At 44.0% G+C, this 24535-nt stretch overlaps 1 protein-coding gene across 8 annotated transcripts in view; it reads right to left on the minus strand.

Moving 5' to 3' along the window:
• BBX (BBX high mobility group box domain containing) overlaps nucleotides 1-24535 on the minus strand; it is a 133241-nt gene that overhangs the window by 15635 nt on the left and 93071 nt on the right. For 5 of the 8 annotated variants that reach the window (XM_064143146.1, XM_064143142.1, XM_064143141.1 and 2 more), the window contains 5 exons: nucleotides 21280-21360; nucleotides 18019-18099; nucleotides 13165-14083; nucleotides 11678-11816; nucleotides 5902-6050 (listed from right to left, as the gene is read on the minus strand). In XM_064143146.1, the coding sequence (XP_063999216.1) occupies nucleotides 5902-6050; nucleotides 11678-11816; nucleotides 13165-14083; nucleotides 18019-18099; nucleotides 21280-21360 (1369 nt within the window). The remainder of the gene's footprint in view (nucleotides 1-5901; nucleotides 6051-11677; nucleotides 11817-13164; nucleotides 14084-18018; nucleotides 18100-21279; nucleotides 21361-24535) is intronic. The other 3 variants (XM_064143145.1, XM_064143140.1, XM_064143139.1) reach the window with 2 other exon arrangements.

Below are 24535 nucleotides of genomic sequence, written 5' to 3' on the forward strand. Positions count from 1 at the left end.
GAAGTCACAGGAAATTAAATGAAGGCCCAGACAGACACCATCTTAGGTACCATCAGCTTGCATCTGAACAGCTTCACTAGGCTGTATTAACTCAAATTCAGGGGTCATTCTGCACATCCTGCACATTTTACAAGAGCTTCCTTTGTGTCACAGAGCTGGTCAAGCAGTCTCATGTCAGTGCAACAAAATACAAACCAGGGAATGAAAAAGCTTAGGTAGGTTGAGGGGAAAGCCCAAGTGAAGAAGTTGAGCTTTTCTGAAGAAGGTGGTCAAACATTTTACCTCCATCAATGGAGGGAAATCTTCCCACAGCAGTTCCACAAGAAGAAAGAGACTGAGAAACACAAATAGATGATTCTTAGGACTTTCTGCCTGCAAAACTTTGTTCTCAAATGGAAAATCCAAATATAAAGATTTGAATGAGATAATTTAACCAAACAAAGCCTAAATCATATAATCAATAAAAATATGAATTTGCTTCAGAAAACCTCTATGGCTAACATTTCCTTTCTATGTGTTTAAGAATGGATTTTTGGGACCAATTTAAGGTACAGAATCAAGAGTGATTCCATTTGGGAGCTGCTAGGTAATTCCTTGGGCAACCAGTGACTGAATGAGGGGACACAGTCTCAAGCTGTGCCAGAGGATGTTTAGGCTGGATGTTAGGGAGAAGTTCTTTGCAGAAAGAGTGATTTGCCATTGGAATGGGCTGCACAGGGAGGTGGTGTTGTTCCTGTCCCTGGAAGTGTTTAAAAGGAGACTGGATGTGGCACTTGGTGCCATGATTTAGTGGTTTAGATAATGTTGGGGGATAGGTTGGACTTGATGATCTTGAAGGTCTTTTCCAACTTGATTGATTCTGTGATTCTGTGAAAAGAGGAGCTGCCTTTTCATAAGGAAAATGTAAAGTTTTCCTCCCTTTTAGCTGTTATTCCTGTAAGGCCAGTTATTCCTGAAAGAGAAGAAGGCCTAATAGCTGAATAGGTCAAGACAAGAAGGACACTGAACTGCTGGAGCAGGTCCAGAGGAACTTACTTTAGTTTAAGGGCATTGGATGCTTGGAACAGCCTGCCCAGAGAGGTGGTGGAGTCTCCATCTCTGGAGACATTCTGAAGCTGCCTGTATGTGTTCATGTGTGACCTTCTTTGGGTGACCCTGCCTTGGCAGAGGTGTTGGACTCAATGTTCTCCAGAGGTCCCTACCATTCTGTGATTTCTCCATGCATTTCTGTGTCTTTCAGGAAGATAAGGTTATATTTTTAGGTCAAGATCTTTGGACTATCACAGCACACAGTCTCCAGGCTTCTGAACATTTTGAACTCAGCCAACCCTAGCCCCAAGTTAAGACCAAGAGGAATGCCACAAAGCGTCATCATCCCTTTTAAGCTGATGCTTTATTTCTAATACTAGAGGCCACAGATAAAAAGTTGTTGACAATCCCTTTCCCAAATAAAGTACACTATGCATTCCTTGCCTTCCCAAAAGGAAAGCTTTAGTGACCTTCCCATAGCTGGAACCAGATGACCTTTAAGGTCTTTTCCAGCCCAAACCACTCTGTGATTCTATGAAGTGAGCATTTCTTCACAGCTCAAGGCAGAAATAACGAGTCTGCCTGTTGCTCTTTTTTGCACACAAGCAGCTTAGTGACTCACTGCAGACTGCTGACTCCTGGGTGGTGGGATGTTTTGGCATATAATGCCATTGGGAAGAAGAAAAACAAGGAATCAGTCACAGCTCCAGCAAATGCTGGAGCAGCCCATCTGTACAGATTCATTGTAGCTGCATTTTCCAACCATTTTGTGACATTATTATTATGTATGCACACTCCCAGTTCAAAATGCTCAAAGGTTGATTTTGCCAAAGCTTTTTCAATCCTGCTCCCATTGAAGAAAGAATCTCATTAATTTTGGTGGGAGCAGAATTCCTTCTCTTCTCCCTAGCAGTGGTCACATTTTTCTTTATGTGTGAATTTGAAACAGCTTTCATACTACAGGGTTTTCAGCTGGTTTTGCATGAAAAAAGAAAGTTGCTGAAGTGAAGACTGATCCTGCTAAGTACAACGGAAGGAATCAGGAGACACTGACTCACTCATGTTCTGCTTAGGACTAGGAAAACATCCTGACAATCCTAGCTGTTTGGGTTACATAGCAGATCTGGCCTCTTGCAGGTGGTGAGACACTGGAACAGGTTGCCCAGGGAGGTTGTGGATTCCCCCTCCCTGGAGGTGATTAAGGCTAGGTTAGATGAGGTCTTGAGTAATGCAGTCTAGTGGAAAATGTCCCTGGACCATGGCATGCAGCATGGAACTAAATGATCTTTAAAGACCTTTCTAACCTAAACCATTCTGTGAATCTATATGAATAGAGTGTATACTAAATCTACTCCTACTGATTATTGTCTGTTTGGAAACATCTAGAGGCATGGTTTGTGCTGGATGTCTCTTCTAATTACCTTACAGAGAAAGACAACCCCAAAGAAGAGCAAAGCAGCAGCAAACTCCACACAAAACAGCAATGCAGAGTGAAGTAAGGGTTTGCTATATCCCAGCAGTCACATTCCTAAGACTATACTAAACCTTCCCAGTTCATGATCTTCACACTGTAAGAATAAGATGTTACTTCAATTTTCAGAATCACAGAATGCCAGGTTGGAATTGACCCCAAGGTCCAACGTTTCTGGGTAACAGGCAGAGTTGAAATTAGGTGGCCCAGCATGCTGTCAAGCTGAATGTTCAAACTGTTCAGATGTAGGGGAATCCACTGCTTCCCTTGGGAGATGATTCCCATGTCTAACTCTTCTCATGAGGAAAAATGCAATTCAATGGTCTTAAAAAAATAATTTTCTTTGACAGCCTAAAAGAAACCACCTTGTTTGGTAGTCTAAAACCTCCACAATAATTCAAAGAAGCCATACCCATTCCAAACCAAGCTCTAGAATTTTGCACAAGATGCCACTGTCAGCCTAGCATGCAGACCTGCATGCTTAACACCTCCAGAGGTCAGCATTCTCTGGTTTTGGATCTCACAGCTCACAGGCAAGCCAACAGAATGAGGAGCCTGAAGGACTGACTGCCAGTACATCCCAAATTAAATTGAGGATTCAGCTTAATGGATGTTTGACTCAGCTGGAACAGTTTCCCTTCTATGATAATATGCTTGCTTGTATGTAATTTGGTTCAGGTCATTTCAAATCCATAAACTGAATCCTCATTTTAAACATCCTAACCAAATGAAACAAATTCAAATGAATCAACTGATGAACATAGAGTCTCACTTCAATTTAAGGGTGATGGAGCACTGGAACAGGCTGCCTGGATTGGTGGTGGAGTCTCCATCTCTGGAGACATTCTGAACCTCTTTGGATATGTTCCTGTGTGCCCTCCTCTACATGATCCTGCTTTGGCAGGGAGACTGGACTCAATGATCTTCAGAGATTCTTTCCAAGCCCTACTGTAATGCAAGTCTGTGATTCATCTCCATGGAATAATTCCTTTTTATCAGTCTTCCTTTTCCAAAAGAAAAATGGTTTGTTAGGAAAAATTTTCAGCTACCATTTGAGAGATGGACTTGCTTCTCCAGAAAGCTGGAATGACTGACACAAACTGACAGCCTGCCCAGCTAATGTGAGCGAAGCCAACATTTGTTGAAATTAGGAGCAGATACCACTAGCTCTGTCTGGATTTAGTTTGGGGCTGTGGTTAGATGTTCACTACAGAAAAGAGCAGTGCCACTGCTGGCTACTCCTGCCCTGGGTGGCTGCTTGTTGTAACCCTACAGCTCAGTTGGTGGAAAAGTTCATGTGACTTTAGCATCTGCTTCAGTGTAAAGTCAGATGGCTTGGTTTGAAGAGGCCTTCTCATCAGCTAGGGGCAAATACTCCACGGCCTCTCTGCAGGGCTGTGCCAAAACTACTCAGATCAGTCTTCTAACCTGCCTGCAGTTATGGTTCTGACCTTTCCTAGAGACGTGACCAAATATACTCCAAAGCTTTTTGAGTGATACAAACAAGGATAAAAATTAAGCTCTCTCATATGAACCCAGCCACAAGCAGGATGAAGTTCTGGGCTACCTGACTTGAGGCAGCACTCTGGTGTGCCATTCCCAAACCACACAGGGCTTACAAAATCTTATACAGACATTGCATTTTTTAGACACTTTGACAGGTAAACAGGACAGCAAGAAAGACAAGGAGCTGCTTTTACAACTTCAACTGCCAGATCGCGGTCCATGAGATGTTCTTCCCAAGAGATGTTGCTTAATTTGCAAGGCTACAGGCTTAGGGTAGAGTGGCTGGAGAGTTGCCCACCAGAAAAAGACCTGGGGGCACTGGTTGACAACTGGGTGAACACGAGCCAGCAATGTGCTCAGGTGGCCAAGAAGGCCACCAGCATCCTGGCCTGGATCAGAAATAATGTAGCCAGTATAAGTAGGGCAGCGATCATGCCCCTCTACTGTGTCACTCACTACAAGAAGGACACTGAGGTGCTGGAGCATGCCCAGAGAAGGTCAACAAAGCTGGGGAAGGGTCTGGACAACAGGTCTGGTGAGGAGTGGCTGAAGGAACTGGGGTTATTGAGTCTGGAGAAGAGGAGGCTGAGGGTAGACCTCATTGTTCTCTACAACTCCTTTTGAAAGGAGGTTGGAGTGAAGTGGGGGTTGGTCTCTTTCCCATAGTATGAAGTGACAGAAAGACAGGAAATGTCCTGAAACTGTGCCTGGGGAGGTTTAGGTTGGAGATCAGGAAAAATTTCTTTTCTGCAAGAGTGGTCAGGCATTGGAACAGGCTTCTCAGGGAGGTGGTGGAGTCACCATCCCTAAAGGTGTTCAAGAAATGTGAGGATATGGCACTCTGAGACATGCTTTAGTGGCCACAGTGGTCTTGGGTTGATGGTTGGAGTCAATGATCTTAAGAGGTCTTTTCCAACCAAAACAATTCTGTGATTCTGTGAATTAATCACTGTACTATCCCCCTGCAAATCAATTAATTTATGCTCATTGAAGAAGTCCTGTTAAATACATACCATAACAAAAAACCATACATTTGAAGTCAGAACTGACTTAGTATTAGCAGAAGCTAGTTTTGTAGAAGTGACTGTTCCACAACTAATTGCATAAATACAAAAATCAATACTAAAATTGGCATGAACTAGAAAATGAACAGCTGCTCAATCCTACAGACTGCACTGTGATGATTTGTGAAGCATTCAAAAAGACACAGCTCTAAACCAGGGTCACCTGAATAAAACAGACAAATGACATCTAAAAACTTGCCACGCAGGGGAACTACCAGAGCAGCTGAAAGGGAAATCGGCTTCACGTTGGGAACTGTGCATGAGGGTTCCCTTTCCATTGCAAAATTGCTGGTGGTCACTCCTCCATTGAGTGGTGTTTCTGTACTCTCTGGATCTATCAGTATTTCTGCCACAGTCTAAAGCAGTTTTTCCTACCATATTCTCACTTCTCTACCACCTCTGTGTCACAGGTGTCTGTACACAAAACCGCCAAATGCCATTACACCTCCCTGGAGGTGTTCAAGGCTAGGCTGGTCAAAGCTTTGAGCAACCTGGTCTAGTGGAAAATCTCCCTGCCCATGGCAGGAAGGATGACCTGTAAGTTCCCTTCCAATCCAAACCATTCTGTGATTGTATCACTTCTGATAAATTTGCTTGCTATGGAGAACAAGAGGGACACATTTCATGCACAAGCTCTGATCAGTTCTACTCAGCATGAAAATCGAGAGTAGAGCCCCAAAACTAACCCAGGTAGGAAACAACTGACTTCTGTATTAGAATAAGTGTGTCCTTTGATTTTTCACACAGAACAGTAAAATAAGAAAGTGGAATTTCCTGAGCTTGTTGTACCATTATTGTTGCTTAAGAATGCAATTGCACATGGTCATTTACCTTTGTTGGGTTTTGGTTGTTCAGACGAGCCGCTTCCAACCTTTCTCTTTTTCCTGGGAACAGCTGAATTTTTCCTGTCAAAGGTAATAGGACTGTATTGAGGGAGGCTGTTGAATTTCTTTTCAAATTCTTCTTCCAACTTTGCTAAGCTAAAGGGGAAAACAAAACCAATCAAATTAAATGTAACTCTGTTTCTGGAGAAAAAAAAAAAGTGCATTGTTTAGTAGTATGTGTGCACAGAAACACAGCTATCTACGTGGTGGGGGCAGGGAAAGAGATAACCATGCATATAAACATCAAACTAAGATAATTCAACTTCAAGGTGAGAATGTTTATCAACAAAGCCAAAAGGTCTGCAGAACTGGTGAGGAGCTGCTGAGGGAACTGGGGGTGTTTAGTTTGGAGGAGGCTGAGGGGAGACTACATTGCTCTCTACAACTCCCTGAAAGGAGGTTGGAGTGAGATGGGGGTCAGTCTCTTCTGCCTACTATTGGGTGAGAGGAGGAGAGGAAATGTCCTGAAATTGTGCCAGAGAGGTTTAGGTTGGAGAAAATGTCTTTGCTGCAAGAGCAGTCAGGCATTGGAACAAGCTTCCCAGGGAGGCATCCAAGAAATGTGTGGACGTGGCACACATTGTGTGTGCCATGCTGGAACACACTTGTAATCCAAGGCCTGGAACACAAACCCTATGAGGAGAGGCTGAGGGAGCTGGGGTTGTTTAGCCTGGAGAAGAGGAGGCTCAGGGGTGACCTCGTTGCTGTCTACAACTACCTGAAGGGAGGTTGTAGCCAGGTGGGGGTTGGTCTCTTCTCTCAGACAACCAGCAACAGGACAAGGGGACACAGTCTCAAGTTGTGCTGGGGGAAGTCTAGGCTGGGTGTTAGGAGGAAGCTGTTGGCAGAGAGAGTGATTGGCATTGGAATGGGCTGCTCAGGGAGGTGGTGGAGTCACTGTCCCTGGAGGTGATCAAGAAAAGGCCGGATAAGGCACTTAGTGCCATGGTCTGGTTGACTGGATAGGGCTGAGTGCTAGGTTGGACTGGATGATCTTGGTGGTCTCTTCGAACCTGGCTGATTCTATGATTCACTTTGGAACACGGTTTAATGGTCATGGTGGTGTTAGGTCAGAGTTTGGACTCGATGACCTTGGAGGTCTTTTCCAACCGAAACAATTCTATGTACACTCCAGCTTCTGCATTAGCAACTCAGTACAAGTTGGTTACATTAGTTACATACATTAAAATGAGAAAAAAAAACCCAAAAAAGTCAATAAATCAATGCCACCCTGGTGACATTTAGCTCTGCTGCACATATTTGTACAGGAAATTTGTCTGCTCTGTGAGGGGAATGAAAAAAGACAGTAAAACCAATAAACAACCCAACCCCCTCAAAAATCAATGAAATAACTTCACAGAGAGGTCCTCACACCAGAATGCAAACAACAATTCAAACCAGAATTAAAATGACAAAGTATTCAACCCTCTGGATCTATTCTAAATCTTAATGCTTGGGGTGGGAATTAGCGGTGTGTTTGTTCTGTGAGGGGATTCCATTTTTCCCCCTTGTATTTTATTTGTTGTGAGATGAATAAAAGCGACTTGGTTGAGCTTTCATGAAATTCCAACATCACTCACACTTCAGCCTAAGCTGAGTTTGAAGACTTGACTTAGCAGGGTGCTGAGCCATCTCATTTCAACCCTACTGTTGTTGAACCAGATGATCTTTGGGATCCCTTCTAACCTGGCTTTCTGTGATTCTGGGAATAAGTGTAACTATATTGCCTACAACTCAAGAAACCCCCAACAGCCAGATGGAAACGAGCCACTCAAGTAGCATGGCGTTTCTGGACGCAGTGACTCCATGGCTTCCATGTGCACTGTGTTCCAGCACATGTCTGCAGTCAGGAAGAAGCACAGGAAGGAACTGAGGATGACTGTCACGAACAGCAGAGCCTCTCCCAGCCTGGTCAGACATGTGCAGCTCAGCTGAGGTCTTCACACCATACAGACTAGTCCTGCCAGGAGCTATACAAAGCAGGCTGCAGGTGGACAAAGCAAATCTGACAGGGACCACTGGGGAAATGTGAGTGGCTACTGATGGAGAAGGTAAGAAGACATCAGGAAAAAGATGCAATTCCAAAAGGGTGAGGGCTCCCAAATTCAAAAGAAAGAGGGATCTACTGGACAGAGTCCAATGAAGGCTATGAGGACGACTAAAGGAGTTAAACAACTCTATTATGAAGAAAGACTGAGAGACCTGGGGCTGTTTAGTCTGAAGAACAGAAGGCTGAGAGGGGATATTATTAATGTCTATCAATATCTGAAGGGTGGGTGTCAAGAAGGTGCCAGTCTCTTTGTGGTGATGCCCTGTGGCAGGATAAAGAACAACGAGTCTAAATTGAAATACAGGAAGTTTCACCTCAACATGAGTAAAAACTTCTTAGCTGTGAGGGTGCTGGAGCCCTGGAGCAGCTTGCCTAGAGAGGTTGCTAAGTCTCCTTCTCTGGAGACTTTCAAGACCCATCCTGATGTGTTCCTGTGTGACTTCCTCTAGGGAACCCTGCTTTGGCAGGCAGGTTGGAGTCTGTGATCTCCAGAGGTCCCTTTCAAACCCCTAACATTCTATGATTCCATGAAAGGTGATGCTGAAGGGAGCAGAAATTTTGAAGACAAATTGGGAGAGGTCAAACCAGCTCTTCAAGCAGCCAGAAGATCAGGTTGTGCAATAAAGAGGGCCACACACCACTTCTCCAACATTTAACATTCCAAAAAGTACTGATTTTGCCTTTGCAGTGTTCACTAAACAATATTCATTAATGTCACCACTGAACCAAGAAGATTAGTGACGATGTTTTTTCCAGCTGCCTGATAGTAGAACAGCATTTGTCAAAGGAATTAATTATTTACACAATGTTTCTAGCTATGCTGAATGAGCTATTTATAACTACAGAGGCTTTTTTGGGGTTGGCTTGTTTTTTTGGCTAAGAGACTGTAGTTTTCAATCTTCCAACAGAAATTTAGAAAGACTTAGACACAAAGTACTGGAAGTCCAAGAAGTGTTCCTTTTTTTTACCATTACAAGCAAACTAAACTTGGAGATTTTCATCAATTTACTATCTTTGCTGTAAAGTGAGCTACAGCTACACTTCACATAGATGAGGTGACAAAAAAAGGCTACTGCAAACCTGCACAAAACAAACACATTAATTTCAAGCAGTAAGTGTCGAGTTTCTACTCCTTTCAAATTCATTTTCACCTCTGAATTCAGACAATTGAAAGTCTTCCAGAATTTGCAGGTCTGAAAGGCTAAAAAGATTAAACAGCTAACAGATTAAACAGTTTATAATAGATTAAAGTTAAATAAATGTGTAGTACTCTGACAAAAATTGTTCATCAAATAGCAGCTCCATGGAAGACCTTGGAGCCCTGGCAGACAGTAAGTTAGCCATGGGACAGCAATGTGCCCTTGTGGCCAAGAAGACAAATGGTATCTTGGTGGATGTTAAGAGTGTCAGCAGGTCAAGGGAGATTATCCTTTCTCTCTACTCTGCTCTGGAGAGACCACATCTGAGTACTGTGTCCAGTTCTGGGCTCTCCAGTTCAAGAGGGACAAGAAACTACTAGAGAACAGCCAATGGAGGCTATGAGAATGATGAAGAGACTGGAACACCTCTATTGTGGAAAGGCTGAGGAGCCTGGGGCTGTTTACTCTAGAGAAGAGTGAGAGGGGATGTGATCAATAGTTACAACTATGTGAACAGTGAGTGTTGAGAAGAAGGGGCCAGTCCCTTTTCAATGGTGTTCAGGGATAGGATGAGATGCAATGCAAACAAACTACAACACAGAAGTTCCACCTCAACATGAGTAAAAACCTCATGATGAGGGTACTAGAGCCCTGGAACAGGCTTGTCCAGAGAGTCTGCAGAGTCTCCTCTACTGGCAACTTCCAAGGATGCACCTGGATGCATTCTTGTGTGACCTGTCCTAAGTGATCCTGCTTTGGCAATGAGGGTGGACTCAATCATTTTCAGAGGTCCCTTCCAACCCCTATCATTCTGTGGTTGTATGATACACTAGTAAAACAATTCTGTGTAGCCTTGCATTTGTAACCAGTAATTATTCTTCTCTATACCTAATTTAACAGTGTAGATGGAAGTTACATTATCTTATCTTTACAATGAAGAAAAGGTACATTTTTCACAATGATTTGCCAACATTAAATCACTATTTTCTCTTCCTCTGTCAGCAGTGTCCCCATGTAGGCAAAAAGATCTATTCTTTTTTAGTTTAATTCTGTTTAGGAGGATTGAACACCTACACAGAACTATAAATAGTGCTTTGCCAAGGGCTCTGAAAATATAATAACCCTTTCTGGCAGCTCTTTGCATGGGATTTTATAGGACTGAGCAAATAGCATCACCCCAATCTGTTTATGGCAGTGGGAACCAGGAAAGATCTCACAGGAATTCCTTTGGCATATAAACAACAGGTTATCCAGAGCATGACTCAACCCAATTTTCAGGAATTCTGGCTAATGATCATGATTTGCATGTTGGATGCAGCTCACTGAACTGCAATGAGGACAGCTCCCTCTCAAGTTGCAAAGGAACAAAGAAAAAAAGTCCAGAAAAACAAACAAACACCACCACTCCTCCACCCAAAACTGACCAAACAAAAAAAACCCCAAAACCAACAAGAAAAAAACAAATTAAAAAAAATCCTAATGCCAGGTCCTGCACTTGGGTGACAACAATGCTATGAGCACCCTAGGTTTGGAGCAGAATGTCTGGAAACTGCCCAGTAGAGAAGGAACTCGGGTGCTGGCTGTGAGCTAGCTGAGCATGAGCCAGCTGCATGCTGAGTGGGCCAAGAAGGCCACCAGCATCCTGGCTTCAACCAGGAAGGGTGAGGCCAGCAGGAGTAGGGAAGTGATTCTGCCCTTGTGCTGGGCACTGGTGAAGGTGAAGCCACACCTCAAATACTGGGTTCAGTTTTGGGCCTTTCACTACCCAAAGGATAATGAGATTCTGGAGCATGCCCAGAGAAAAGCAACCAAGCTGGTGAAAGGTCTGGAGAAGAGGTCTGGTAATGAGTGACTGAGAGAACTGGGTTTTTTCAGTCTGGAGCAGGAGAAGGCTGAGGGCAGAACAGGTCTGGTAATGAGTGACTGAGAGAACTGGGTTTTTTCAGTCTGGAGCAGGAGAAGGCTGAGGGCAGAACAGGTCTGGTAATGAGTGACTGAGAGAACTGGGGTGTTTTAGTCTGGAGCAGGAGAAGGCTGAGGGCAGACCTTATTGCTCTCCACAACTCTCTGAAAGGAGGTTGGAGTGAAGTAGGAGGATGGTCTCTTCTCCCTAGTATGAGGTGACAGAAGGAGAGAAAATGTCCTGAAGTTGTGCCAGGGAGGTTTAGGTTGGAGATTAGGAAAAATTTCTTTGCTGCCAAGGGCAATCAAACATTGTAAAAGGCTGCTGAGGGACATGGCAGAGTCACCACTCCCAAAGTGTTCAAGAAATGTGTGGACATGACATATCAGGATACAGCTTAGTAGTCATGGTAGTTGGGTTACAGTTGGACTCAATGATCTTACAAGTATTTTCCAACCTTAACCATTCTGTGGTACTATAATTCAGGACATGGTTTAATGGCCGTGTTGGTGTTAGGATGATGGTTGGACTTGATGATTGTAGAGGTCTTTTCCATGCCAAATAATTCTGTGATTCTAAGTTACCAGGCTGACTCAACTGAAATCTTGAACAGTGTTAAGCTGCAACTTACCCAAAACCAAACTCCTCCTTTGGCTTAGGCCTTTTCAGTTTTTTGTTCCCACTTGTGCCACTTTGGGAAAAAGCCCAGTTTTCTTCATTCCAGCATCCTTCATGATCTGAGGAATTGCCTTTTCCTGAGCTTCTTTTTCCTGGGATGAAGGCAGAAAATTGTTTCTCATCTTTAGACAAAAATGTGCCAAAAGGATGTGGGCTCAGAAGGAACTCTTGCACCCATTCAGTGCTGCAACTTGGCAGTGTGTGATGCTTGACCTTCTTGATGGGGTTACAAAACATTAATTTATTTGTTTTCAACTGGATAATGATGATATTGCCAAGTATGCACCCCCCACTCAGGTTTCATAGTACCTCTAAAGTTAGGATCTCTCAAGGGATAAAGGAAAAGAAAGAAATTAGTAAATTCAGAGTGACAAATTTCCTTCCACTACAAACATCTGTTTTCTTTCCTGGCTGTTCTAGTCACATGTATCAATCTACTAAACAGAAAATAACATTTCAAGCTCATGCCCAGAGAGATTGTGGAGTCTCTTCTGTAGACTTTCAAGACTCATCTGGACACAATCCTGTGTGGCCTGCACAGGTAATCTTGCTTTGGAAGGGGGTTTGGTTATCTCCAGAGGTCCCTTCCAATCTCTACCACTCCATCATCTCACTGAGCTTCCAGAAGTTATTCCAAATTTATCCTTCCACAAATTGAAGGGTTCTTGCTCATCACCTACCAAAAAACAAATAACTAAACCCAAAGCACAACACATTTGCCTCTTGTACAATCAAGAGCTAAACTCATGACCAGGAAAGCTGCTCATATAGAAACAAGTTCAGGATTAGGTACAACACAAGGCCTGAACACACAGGTCCAGTATCCAAAAGAGCCCTACAAGAAAGCTGGGGAGGGTGTTTTTACAAGGGTTTGTTGTGGTGGAATGAGGGAATAGACTGAAGCTCAAGGAGGGTAGATTTAGACTGAATATTAGGAAGAAATTCTTGACAGTGGAGATGGTGAGAAATTGGAACAGGTTGTCCAGGGAGTCTGTGGATGATCCCTCCCTGGAGGTGTTCAAGGCCAGGCTGGATGAGGGCTTGTGCAACCAGGCCTAGTGGAAGGTGATCTGCCCATGGCAGGGAGGTTGGAAATAAAGAATCTTCAAAGTTGCATCCAACCCAAACCATTCTATGAATCTATGAGCAGGCAGACAAACTAACAAATAAGGCCTTTAGTTAAAAACCTAAATCTTAAATCATGAAAGACAGTAAGGGAGAGGTTAAGAGTTTGTAAGCAGAAACACAGATTGCAAGACTCCAGAAGACCTGCTGTGGACCACGAAGCCTGCCCCCTCCATCTGCCCAAGGCAGGCAGCCACAGCTTTCCCATTGCACACCATTCAAACTCCAGCTTAAGCATGGACTTTGGCTTTTCATCCCAACTCCAGGCAGACTTTTGTGGTTCATGCTGTGAAGGAAACACTCAAAGCCACCCACCTCTGTCCACGTTAGCGCGCAGAGATGTGAGCATGCCCTCTGACACCAGAGTTTTATAAAGAGCACCTTTGCAAGATCTCTCAGATTTCCTGGAGCCACAGGTTTCTATCTTTTTAAGACAGTCACTGTCCTCAGTTTTGACCTGTCCTGGTAAGCTTTGGGGTACCACCTCCTCTGTTGGGGTCAGTGGTTCCACTTTAACGTTATCAGAAGCCTCACAGGGTACTTCCTTGCTGGCTGCAATATTAAGGAAATCAGGAGGCTTTGATTCTTTGGTGGTCTCTATGGGTTTCTCCTTTGACGTTTTCTTCTCTTTTGACTTCACTTTTTTCTTTGGTGATTTTGTATCCAAGAGGCTTCCCTTCACGCTGGGGACGGGGCGAGGCTTTTTGCGGGGAGTTTCTGCCAGTCTCTCTGCACCCCAGTCCCCCTTGGCCACCGCCTCGATGGTGTACATCACGCTCTCAATGTCCGACTCGGAGGACTGCCTCTTTTTACAAGGCTTCTTGGGGGTGGATTTCTCGTTCGAGTGCCGCTCCAACTTATTTTTTTTCTTCTTCTTCTTTATCTTTTCTGGCTTTAGCCCCAGGATACTCATGTCAGCCATGGAAAGCTCTGGAGAACAGCAGATGAGATCCTTTGTGGTGTCGTTCCTCTCAAAAGGGCTGTTCTCCATGGCAAGGCTTGTCAAATCTCTGCATTTTGCTGTTTCTGGCTCCTCAGCTTTTGCCTCATCCCACTTTTGCATTTTCTCTGTCTCAGACAGTTCTGGTTTTCCTTTACAGGAGTCTTTTGCTATTGTTTTCTCCAGTTCCACTTCCATTTCCTCTGGGATTTCCCCTTCCACATCTCCTGATGCTTCCACTTTAGTTTTCCCAGGTTCTTTCATGACTTTCACTCCTTCTGAAGCAAGGCACATCTGAAAAGAATTGAAAAGTGGTTCCATGAGAAAAACACCAACTGTGGACATCGCTGATCTATCTTAACGGGAGTGTTTTCTGAAGGACACTGACAGGAGACCTCATCGCTCTCTACAATTCCCTGAAATAAGGTTGAAGTGAGGTACAGGTTGGTCTCTTCTCCCTGGTATCAGAACAAGCAAAAATGGCCTGAAACTGTGCAAGGAGAGGTTTAGGTTAGAGATCAGGAAAATATTATTTCCTGCAGGAGTGGTCAGGCATTGGAACCAGCTGCCCAGGAAGGTGATGGAGTCATTGTCCCTGGAGGTGTTCAAGAAATGTGTGGACATGACACTTTGGGACTTGGCCATGGTGGTGTTGAGAGTTAGACTATGATCTTAGAGGGCTTTTCCAACTGAAACAATTCTGTGATTCTGTGAATGACTATAGGTATGCTGGAGTGGAGACATCAATGATGTTTATGGCTGAAGTCTGAAAGGCAGAATCCTGCTAAAGTTACAATTCCACGGTTGCTTGTAGAAGCAGAAATTACCCTGATTTGGGTGCCCCAAGTCAAAGCTTCACAGAATCACAGAACACCAGCTGGAAAGGATCCTAAGGATCATCTGGACCAATGTTTCTAGGTGATTTGTAAAATCATAGAATGATTTGAGTTTGAAGTGACCTTAAAGTTCATCTAGTTCCAACTCCCCTGTCATGGGCAGGGACACCTTCCACTACACCAGGCTGCACAAAGCCTATGCAACCTGGCTTTGAACACCTCCAGGCAGTGGGCATACATGACCTTCCTAGGCTACCAGCTCTTGGCCATCAGCTTGGAAGTGTCTAAGAGCCTGCACTGCAGCTGAGAATCACCAGTCCCTGGCAGCAAAGGGATTTTCCAATTTTCAACTGAAACTGTTTCTTCTTTTAGGGTTTGGAATTTTGATTGGTTGGTTTGGCAGGGGAGGGCAAAGAGTTGAGAGAGAAGTTGTGAGAAAGTGGAACCATGTCCCTGGGCAACCTGTTTCAGTATTTTACCACCATAACTGCAAAGAACTTCCTTTTAATGGCCAACCTAAATCTACCCTGCTCCAGTTTCAAACCATTCTGCCACTACAAGCCCTTCTAAACAGTCTCCCCCCAGGCTTCCTGTAGGTCCCCTTCAGATACCAAGATGCAGCTCTAAGGTCTCCCCAGAGCCATCTCTTCTCCAGGCCTAACAGTCCCAGCTCTTTCAGCCTTTCCTTGTAGAAGAGGTGCTCCAGCCCTCTGATCCATCTTTGTGGCTCCCCTCTTAAATAGTGAGCTAAAGACTGATCTTTAGCTTCTGAGAATCACAGGATGTGTTTATACTCCAGCACAGTAAAGAAGTCATGGAAGTGCCTTTGTACCGAGAACACACCTTAGCATAGTGGGTGTTCTCCCCTGCACCATTTAACCTGCTTCCTAGTAGACACTGTGCTGCTCAAGCCCCAGTGTCCTCAGTGCTCAGCCTAGCTTGGCCTGAACCAGAGCAGGACTTTCCAAACTGTGCAGCAAGAACCACTGCAGTGTTCTGCCACTGGTACTATACTCAGAATTATAGACTCATAGAATCATGCAACTGTTTGGGTTGGAAAAGACCTCTAAGATCATTGAGTTCAATCATCAAGCTAAGACCACCACAGCAACTAAACCATGTCCCAAAGTGCCACGTTCACATGTTTCTTGAACATCTCCAGGGACGGTGTTAGTATGCAAGCTAAAAATGACTTGCTGATTTGAGACATGTAAAATTGACCTAAATAACCCAATAATCTGGAGCTTATATCCATACTGACCACATGGTTTGTGAGAACAGGAAAGCTCCTGATGTCTGGTTCAAAGCAAGCCTCTTCCAGATGGTTTTGCTCCAGGCAGCTTTTTGGTTGGCATTTGTTTTCAAAACAAAAGAGCAGTGGAATTTCAGCTTGGGGGCTTTGAGAGGAAGAAAAGAAGCATGTTTGCCCAAGTGCATCTGCAGTGAAAGACTACACTCTGCAGCAGCATCAGCATAGCTTTTAGGTGATCCAAAACTGAGAGGATCTCCTAGGTCACTGCTGCAGGAACTCTGCAGTTTGAGAATCTTTTTACAGCTCTTTTTTTGAATATTGCTGTTCCTGAGACAGTATGAGGATTTTGGTTTCCATTAATGTTCTCTCCAGGAGAATATAACCATGGCAACCACTGCTTCTTTGCAGTTCTTTGCAAAATAAGTATATGGTAAGAGAATAAAGATCTGGGAGGCTTTTTTTACTACTTCCCAAATTATTTTGCACGTTCAAGTAGAAGAAAATAATCTCAATTACTGAGATTCAGTTAGCTTTCCTCCACCACACCTCCTTTAAGACCATTTGGAAAATGCAGGAAAGAGCTGTAGGTAGGCACATTTGGGAGCTGAAGTGGGTATGGATGTGAGATTTCAAGTAACCTGCTTGTGGCAATGGTGAGAGATATTGTTCCACTGAATTTAAGGTGTTAGTTGGCTTCCAGGCTATATAGAAGGCGCTTAAAAAGGATCATGGAAACACTACTGAAATGAGCTGGAGTCTTTTAGAGTGGTAGAACTCACCAGCCTGATTCTAGCACCTCACTATCATCACATCTCAGTTTTGGTTTCAGCACATTTTGCAGACCTGTCCTTCAGCATGGCTTGCTTCCCTGAACTGAGATGCCAGAGAGATTCCTTGCAAAACCATGGAATCATAGAATTATTTTGGTTGGAAAAGACCTCTAAGTTAATCACTGAGTCAGACTTTCAACCTAATTGTGCTAGTTTGAAGCTAGCTAGAATGTTTTGGTGAGAAGAACTACATTACAAGCTGTGGAAAGAAAACACTGGTGATGTCTACTTCGCTCACAGGCTTGCTGAGATGTATAGGAACAAGAAGTAAAAACATAGATAACCACTCTCACTTGAGCTGCTGGCTGAGCTGCATCTCTCTAACCTCACCCTCCGTTTTGGACTAATCCACTTTGCTTCCTAACCCCCTGGCTGAACCTCCATTCTTCCTTGGGATAAGGTTGAGAGGGGTGGGGGGAAGGTGAAGGGGTGATTGAGAGCCCCTTCTGGGGACTCAGGTTTCTGTGAGGGGAGTTGTGTTCATGTATTACCTTTTTCCCTTGTCTATTTCTGTCTATAACTGTATATACTGTAAATATCTGCTTGTATATTGTGCTAGCTGTAAATATAAGCTTCATTCGTATTTCCAGAGCTGGCTGAGTCTAGTCTGGGTGATTTCTAAAGTGTGTGGGGGGGCAGGGAATACCCAAACCATCACACTAATACCACCACAGCCATGAAACCATGCCCCAAAATGCCACGTCCACATGTTTCTTGAACACTGTCTACAACTACCTGAGGGATGGTTGTGGCCAGGAGGAGGTTGCTCTCTTCTCTCAGGTGGCCAGCACCAGAACGAGAGGACACAGCCTCAGGCTGTGCCAGGGGAAATTTAGGCTTGAGGTGAGGAGAAAGTTCTTCACTGAGAGAGTCATTGGACACTGGAATGGGCTGCCTGGGGAGGTGGTGGAGTCGCTGTCCCTGGGGCACTTCAAGGCAAGGTTGGACGTGGCACTTGGTGCCATGGTCTAGCCTTGAGCTCTGTGGTAAAGGGTTGGACTTGATGATCTGTGAGGTCTCTTCCAACCCTGATGATACTGTGATACTGTGATACTTGCAGGGATTGTGATTCCACCACCTCCCTAGACATCCTGTTCCAACACCTGAATACTCTTGCAGAAAATATTTTTTTCCTAATCTCTAGCCTAAATCTCACTTGGTATAATTTCAGGACATTTCCTCTCATCCTAGCACCTGAGGCCGATCCCCACCTCCCTCCAAACTCCTTTCAGAGAGCTGTAGAGAGCAATGAGGTCCCCTCTCAGCCTCCTCTTATCCAGAAGAACCCAGTCATCAGTGTTTGCATATTACCTCTGCAAGCTGAAATAATGCTGATGTTCCACACTGCTTTGTTAAATCAGAAGGACTTGAATGGGATGTACTTGAAGAAATCTGAAGAAAAACAGGGAGGGAAATTAAAAAACAAAGCAGCACCATTCTTTTAAGTTTTCCACCCAGTTTTTCAATGGATCCTTTCCTCCCTCCTCCCCAAACTCATTTGTAAGATTACATCTTCAAAAAGAATAATACCACTGGACACTAAAACATATTTGCAGATCTGGTGATCTTCTTGTCCTTTGAAGAGTAGGATGAACTGAAGCAGTTGCTCTCTCACATTATGAACAGATTCCATCAGCTAAGCACCAGTCCAGATCAGTATGCAGCCCAGCTTTTTGAAGGCTTAGTCAGACATTTGCTTTCAAAATCATTTCATTGACACAGCTTAAGATGATTACTCCTCTGATGCTACAGCATTGCCTGATGGAATCCTTTAGGACTCTTATAAAGGGGATACCATGAAGCCCAAGTGAAGTAGGAGCCCTCAAGTCTTTGGTAACCTTCACTACTCCTCGAAATATGGGAGTATGGGAGGCTGCCTGGCAAGTGACTAGCTTGTAGTTGGTAGCCAGAGTTTTGGTAGCCACAATGTTTCCCCTGTGTCAGGCCATGATTTAGGGATAGGGAGGATGGGATCAGTCTTTGTTCAGCAGTGCCCAGTGACAGGACAAGGGGTAACAGGCACAAACATGAACAAAGGAAGTTCCATCTAAATATTGAGGAGGAACTCCCTTGATTTAAGGGTTATGGAGTATTCGAACAAGCTGACCAGAGAGCAGGTGGAGTCTCCACCTCTGGAGACATTCCAAACTGCCTGGACATGTTCCTGTGTGACCTTCTCTAGGTGAACCTGCCTTAGTAGGGAGATTGGACTGGATGATCTCTAGATGTCCCTTCCAATCCCTACTGTTTTGTGATTCTGCAATACTTCAGAATGTCTTCTACCAATTTTGAACTAGATGCAAAGAAACAATCTTTTTCTAAATATCATTCTTGGGAATGACCATTAGTATGAAGATAAAACTGTTCTAAGGACACATCCCATAATATTTTGGCCAGGCTTGCAGGTTTGCTGTACTTGCTTTCCTTTGAGATGGAGTTGCAGGGACTGAGGAGCTACAGCTCGCCCTATCCCCTCAAGCTCTGTTTTCAGTGTGGGCCCACAAAACTGATTTTGTAGGAATCAATCCATCATTCATAGATTCATAGTCATAGAATTGTTTGGGTTGAAGGAGACCATGAAGATCATTCTAGTTCCAACTCCCCTAACAGGGGAAGAGACACTTTCCAGTAGACCAGGTTGCTCAAGGCCTCAATCTTGAGCTTTGTACACCTCCAGGGACAGGGCATCCACCACCTCACTGGGCAACCTATTCCAGTGTCTCATCAGCCTTAATGTAAAGAATTTCTTTATAACATCCAGCCTAAATCATTGCCATAAAGGAAAACAACTCTCTTGGAAGATGCAGCTCTTCACAGCATCTTCCCAAGCTCTGACTGATACAGCTCAGGTCTCCAGCTATTGCTTACAGCCAAGTGCTGCTGGTGCTGCTAGCACTCTGCCAGAACTGGTCTCTTGTCTAGTGGAGATGATGCACGCCCCCATCACCCTCACGCCTCCCAGCTGAGAGCTGAAGACAAAGCGTGCGTTTAGGCACGGCAGGAAACGCAGCAGAGCTGAGCAGTGACAGCCTCCCAGGCTTCAGCCTGCAGAGTGGCTGCTCCAACTGTTTTTAGAAACTCAGAAATGCTCAGAAATCTTTAGAAAATCATTTAACTCACTTCTGCATTTTATTTTATGACCATCTGTGACATACTGCGAAATATCAAGAAGGAAGGCGTAGGGAAAGAGTGGTGGAAGAAGATGACAAAATTGGTTAACCCACATAGCAGAGAGATGGAGTAAAGCAGCAAATGAGCTCCCTGCCACACCAGCAGCATGAACACTGCAGTTCAGCCCCCTCCAGTGCACAGAATCTGTGGTTTGGGGTTACGGTAGCATGGCAAAGATGTATGAGGAGGAACTTCTTTAATTGAAGGGTGGTGGAGCCCTGGAGCAGGCTGCCCAGAGAGGTGGTGGAGTCTCCATCTTTGGAGAAATTCAAAACCTGCCTGGACATATTCCTGTGTGGCTTTCTCCTGGCATTCCTGCTCTGGCAGATAAGTTGTTTTGATGATCTCCAGAGGTCATTTCCAACCTCCACTATTCTGTGATTCTCTTTGCCAAGTGAACTTACACACATTAGGACACCCCTCAGGTGACAATGAATACAATTCATTTGGGAACATTCACACCAAGCCCAGAGTTCCTGTCTGAAAACTTAGAACACCGAATCTTTGCATTTTATTGATCCAAATACAGCCTGACATTACAGGGATCAACAAAACTAAAAGCCAAACAAACATCAACAGCACTACAATCCTTCAAGGTCTAGGAGCAAGAAGGATCACAGAATAATAGTTTCATTTGGAAAAGACTGGTAAGATCATCAAGCCCAACGATCAACCTAACACCACAACGGCCATTAAATCATGCCCCAAGATGCCATGTCCATGTATCTCTTGAAGACCTCCAGGGATGGTGACTCCACCATCCTTAAATTGAAGAAGTTCAACCTCATGTTCAGACAAAATTCCTTACATTCCAGTTCGTGTCTGCTACCCCTTGCTCTGTCACTGGGCACCATTGAAAGAAGACTGGTCCCATCCTCCTGACACTCATCCTTTAAGTATTGAGCAGCACTGATGCCTCAGTCTGCTCTTGACTTGATGACCTCCAAAGGTCCCTTCCAATCCTTACCATTCTGTGATTCTGAGAAACTCTACTACTGCCAAGGACTGCCTGTGTGGTAAGGCAGGTCCTGCACTGACAACCAAAGCTTTACTTTGTAAATCTTAGTATCTAGCTCCTCAGCAAGATGAATGCTGTTGTCTCTTGCCTTTGCTATTGTGCTGAACACTGTTTTCACTAGACCTATAAGACTAATTTTTCTAAAAAGCAGCTTACATTTTCTGCATGGTCTCCAAGAAACTAAGCAATTCAACAAGTGCACAAAGGAAAACTGGGTCCTTGGGGCCACCGCCTGATTTTATTGCTATTCCATTCTTCATTAATTTATACTCCTGGAAATACCAAATACGACAGTAGAGCAAATCTGATACAATTGATACTTTTTTGGGGGGATAAACAATATATACATCTTCCCATTCCGACACTAAGGACTATAACTTTACCTCTGCCAACTGGAAGAGAGCTGACTTCCCACAGAGCTTTACTGGCTCAGGACTTGACAACTGGGAAGTATTTGATGAAATCTAGGTTTTAAATGAAAAGAGGAGAAAGCATTTCAGTGGCAGGCAGAAAAGAAGGGAGAAAAGAATGAAAACAATAAGAAGTTAGTTAAGTCAGTTACTCCAGACAGGCAACCAATCCCACCCAAGAAAGAATTAACAGCCATTTAGAAGCCAGCAGGTAAAAGCAAGTGAAGAATTTCTTCCATGGACTAGGCTTGTGGATCCTCTTCTACATTTGCACTCACCACCTAGTACTACCCTGTGTGCTTTATGTGTGTTTGATGTGACTAAGTGAACAAGACACACCCGTCACTTAAAAGCATGAACTGTGGTGGTCAAGGTTAAATAGAATTCTCCCAGAAAGCCTGGACAGTATTCTCCACTTGCTTAGTTACAGAAGAGGACCACTACTCCTCACAGGCACTGCTTGTTGCACTTCCTTAGCTAGAAATGAGACCTATTGCCTGGAGGTAAGTGTACTCTTCTCCATAGATGTTGGTGCACCAGTACCAAATAACCACTGCCACACTTTGGGGAATTGCTTTTCCAGCAACATTGTTTTCTGACCCACTTGAAAGTGTAACATTATGAGGTCACCAACACAATATTAACAGTTTTTTTCCTCACATTGGACCATTTTTGGCATGGCACTGAGTGGTGATTATCTGACCTAAAAGCCTTAAGATTAGAGACAAGACCACCAGTGGTTCTATGGCATCACAAAAACCCATGACTATGATCATTCAGATGCAAAAATTACCATCTTAGCTGTTCTCTTTGAATTTAATGTCTTTTCTTTTGAACTGGATTCTTTGACATAGTTTACTTTTTAACTGCCAAGGAGATTCATTACACACACCTCCCATCCCTGCCCTCCCTCTCGCCCTGCCAAAATCCGGGACTTTTTACTGCAAGCTATTTAAAATGGTGACTAACATTTGAATGTGCATTAATATTTGTTTTATATTAAACAAAAGAATTCCAAACCCTATTTTTGCTTTGAGACAGCAGAGTGAATCTGCTCAGGAGCTCACTGAAATAAGTGATCTTGTACCACTGTTCTTTGCAGGAAGAGAGCTTCAACTTTTATCTATCAATAAATTCTCATGTCTTTTTTTTTTTCAGTGCAGCATGTCAGAGAAGGGCCAGAAAAGCACTCACACACTGAAGTATAACCTCAGAACACACAAACATGTCTAGCTTCCTGATGTACAATGTGAACAAAGAATCTCATTTTGACAAGAGAATCAATCATAGAATGGCCTAGCTTGGAAGGGACTCCATGCCATGGACAGGGATGCCTCTCAACTAGCTGTTCAAGGTCTCACCCAGCTGGCCTTGAGTACCTCCAATGAGATTGCATCCACAACCTCTCTGCAATCCATTCCAGAGTCTCACCACCCTCATTTTGAAAAACTTCTTCCTAAGAGCCAGCCAAAACCTACTCTCCCTCAGCTTAAAACCATTCCCCCTTGTCCTGTTGCTAGACACCGCCAAGAAAAGTCTCTCTCCGGCCTTCCAATAGGTTCCCTTCAGGTGCTGGAAGGCCACTAAGGGGCCCCCAAGGTCCCCCAGGAGTCTTCTGTTCTCTAGGCTGAACAACCTCTGCTCTCTCAGCCTATCCTAACAGCAGAGGTGCTCCAGCTCTTGGATCATCCTTGTGATTCTCCTCTAGACTCACTCTATGTCCTTATGACAGACACACCAGAAATGGATGCAGCATCTGATGTGGAAGTCTTACAAGAGCAGGGCAAAGAGGCAGAATCACCTCTCTTAACATGCTGGCCACACTCCTCTTGATGCAGCTCAAGACACAGCTGCCCTCTGGGCTTACATGAGCACGCTGTTGGCTCATGGTGAGCTGCTCACCAATCAGCACCCACAAGTCTTTTTTCTTCAGAGCTACTCTCAACTGACTCTGCACCCAGCCTTTATTTGTACTTGGGGTTGACCCAATCTAGATGCAGGACCTTATACTTTGACTCATTGTCACTAGTCTGTAGGGTCAGAGGAACTACAGGCCCTGGGGCAGACTGTCTGAGTCAGAGTGATCTGATGAATATGCCTGCCCTTCTCATCTGATGAATATGCTAAGACTGCTCTGCCATCTGATGAATATGCCTGTCCTTACCTGATGAATATGCTGAGACTACTGCACTCCAGGAGCTGATGTGGCCAACAGAACTTAGATTAGATGATTTTGCATGTGATAAAATGACTAATCAATAGACAAAAATGTTAAGCCTTCTGATACTCTCTGAAAAGTATAAATACCCTTGTATGTTGCCTAATAAAATCAGAACTTAGCTTGCATCAAGCTGTCTCCCCGTCCCTTCGTCGCAGCACTAGTCAACTTCTAAAGCCTGTCAAGATCAGTTTGGATGGCATCCCTTCCCTCAAGTGAGTCCACCTCACCACACAGATGAGTGCTGTCAGCACACTTGCTGAGACTGCACTCAATGCCACTGCCCATGTTGCTGACAAAGATGTTAAACAGCACTGGACCCAGAACAGACCTCTGAGGAACTCCACTTAACACAATGCAATCAATGAAGAACATTGTAGTACTCATAGAAAAAGAGGAAGTCAACATTTCACTTCAGAAAAAAATAAACCTTTTCCTAGTCCAGAAAACAAACTGCAAGAGACATAAACCACAACTCATGGCAAACATGAGAAGTAAGAGGATGGCTGACCAGTCAGCCCTTAGTGAGACTACAGATCTCTTTCTCTGTCTTAACTACCTTCCTGGTTTAGTTAGAATAATCATTACTGTAACCACAACTAGCCCCCCTTCTTATATGGAGGTTTAACACAGTGATTATTAGGATCACCTTATTATCTTCTACAACAATGCAGGTCAGCATTTTAGCTACTATAGTACACTGTAGTTTGCAGAAACAGCATTTGCCATGGCACCACTTCTTCCTTTCCTTCTTACAATAGGAATTTCACATCCAGGTAACTCAATACTTTCATTTTATAGACAAATAACAAACATATTTGCTTATTTTATGTTACAGCTTTACCTGGGAAGCTCATAGCTTTACCTAAGAGAAGGTGAGAAGACACTGCCTAGCTCTCACACTCCCCATTTCAAGGTATTTTGATGAAATATTTTGCAATCAAACCTTCTGTGCTCAAGCACAGAAAAAAAAAAAACAAACACAAAAACCCAAAACATAAAGAAAAAAAA

Source organism: Pogoniulus pusillus, chromosome 5 (genome assembly GCF_015220805.1).
Source record: "Pogoniulus pusillus isolate bPogPus1 chromosome 5, bPogPus1.pri, whole genome shotgun sequence".
Taxonomy (NCBI): Eukaryota; Metazoa; Chordata; class Aves; order Piciformes; family Lybiidae; genus Pogoniulus; species Pogoniulus pusillus.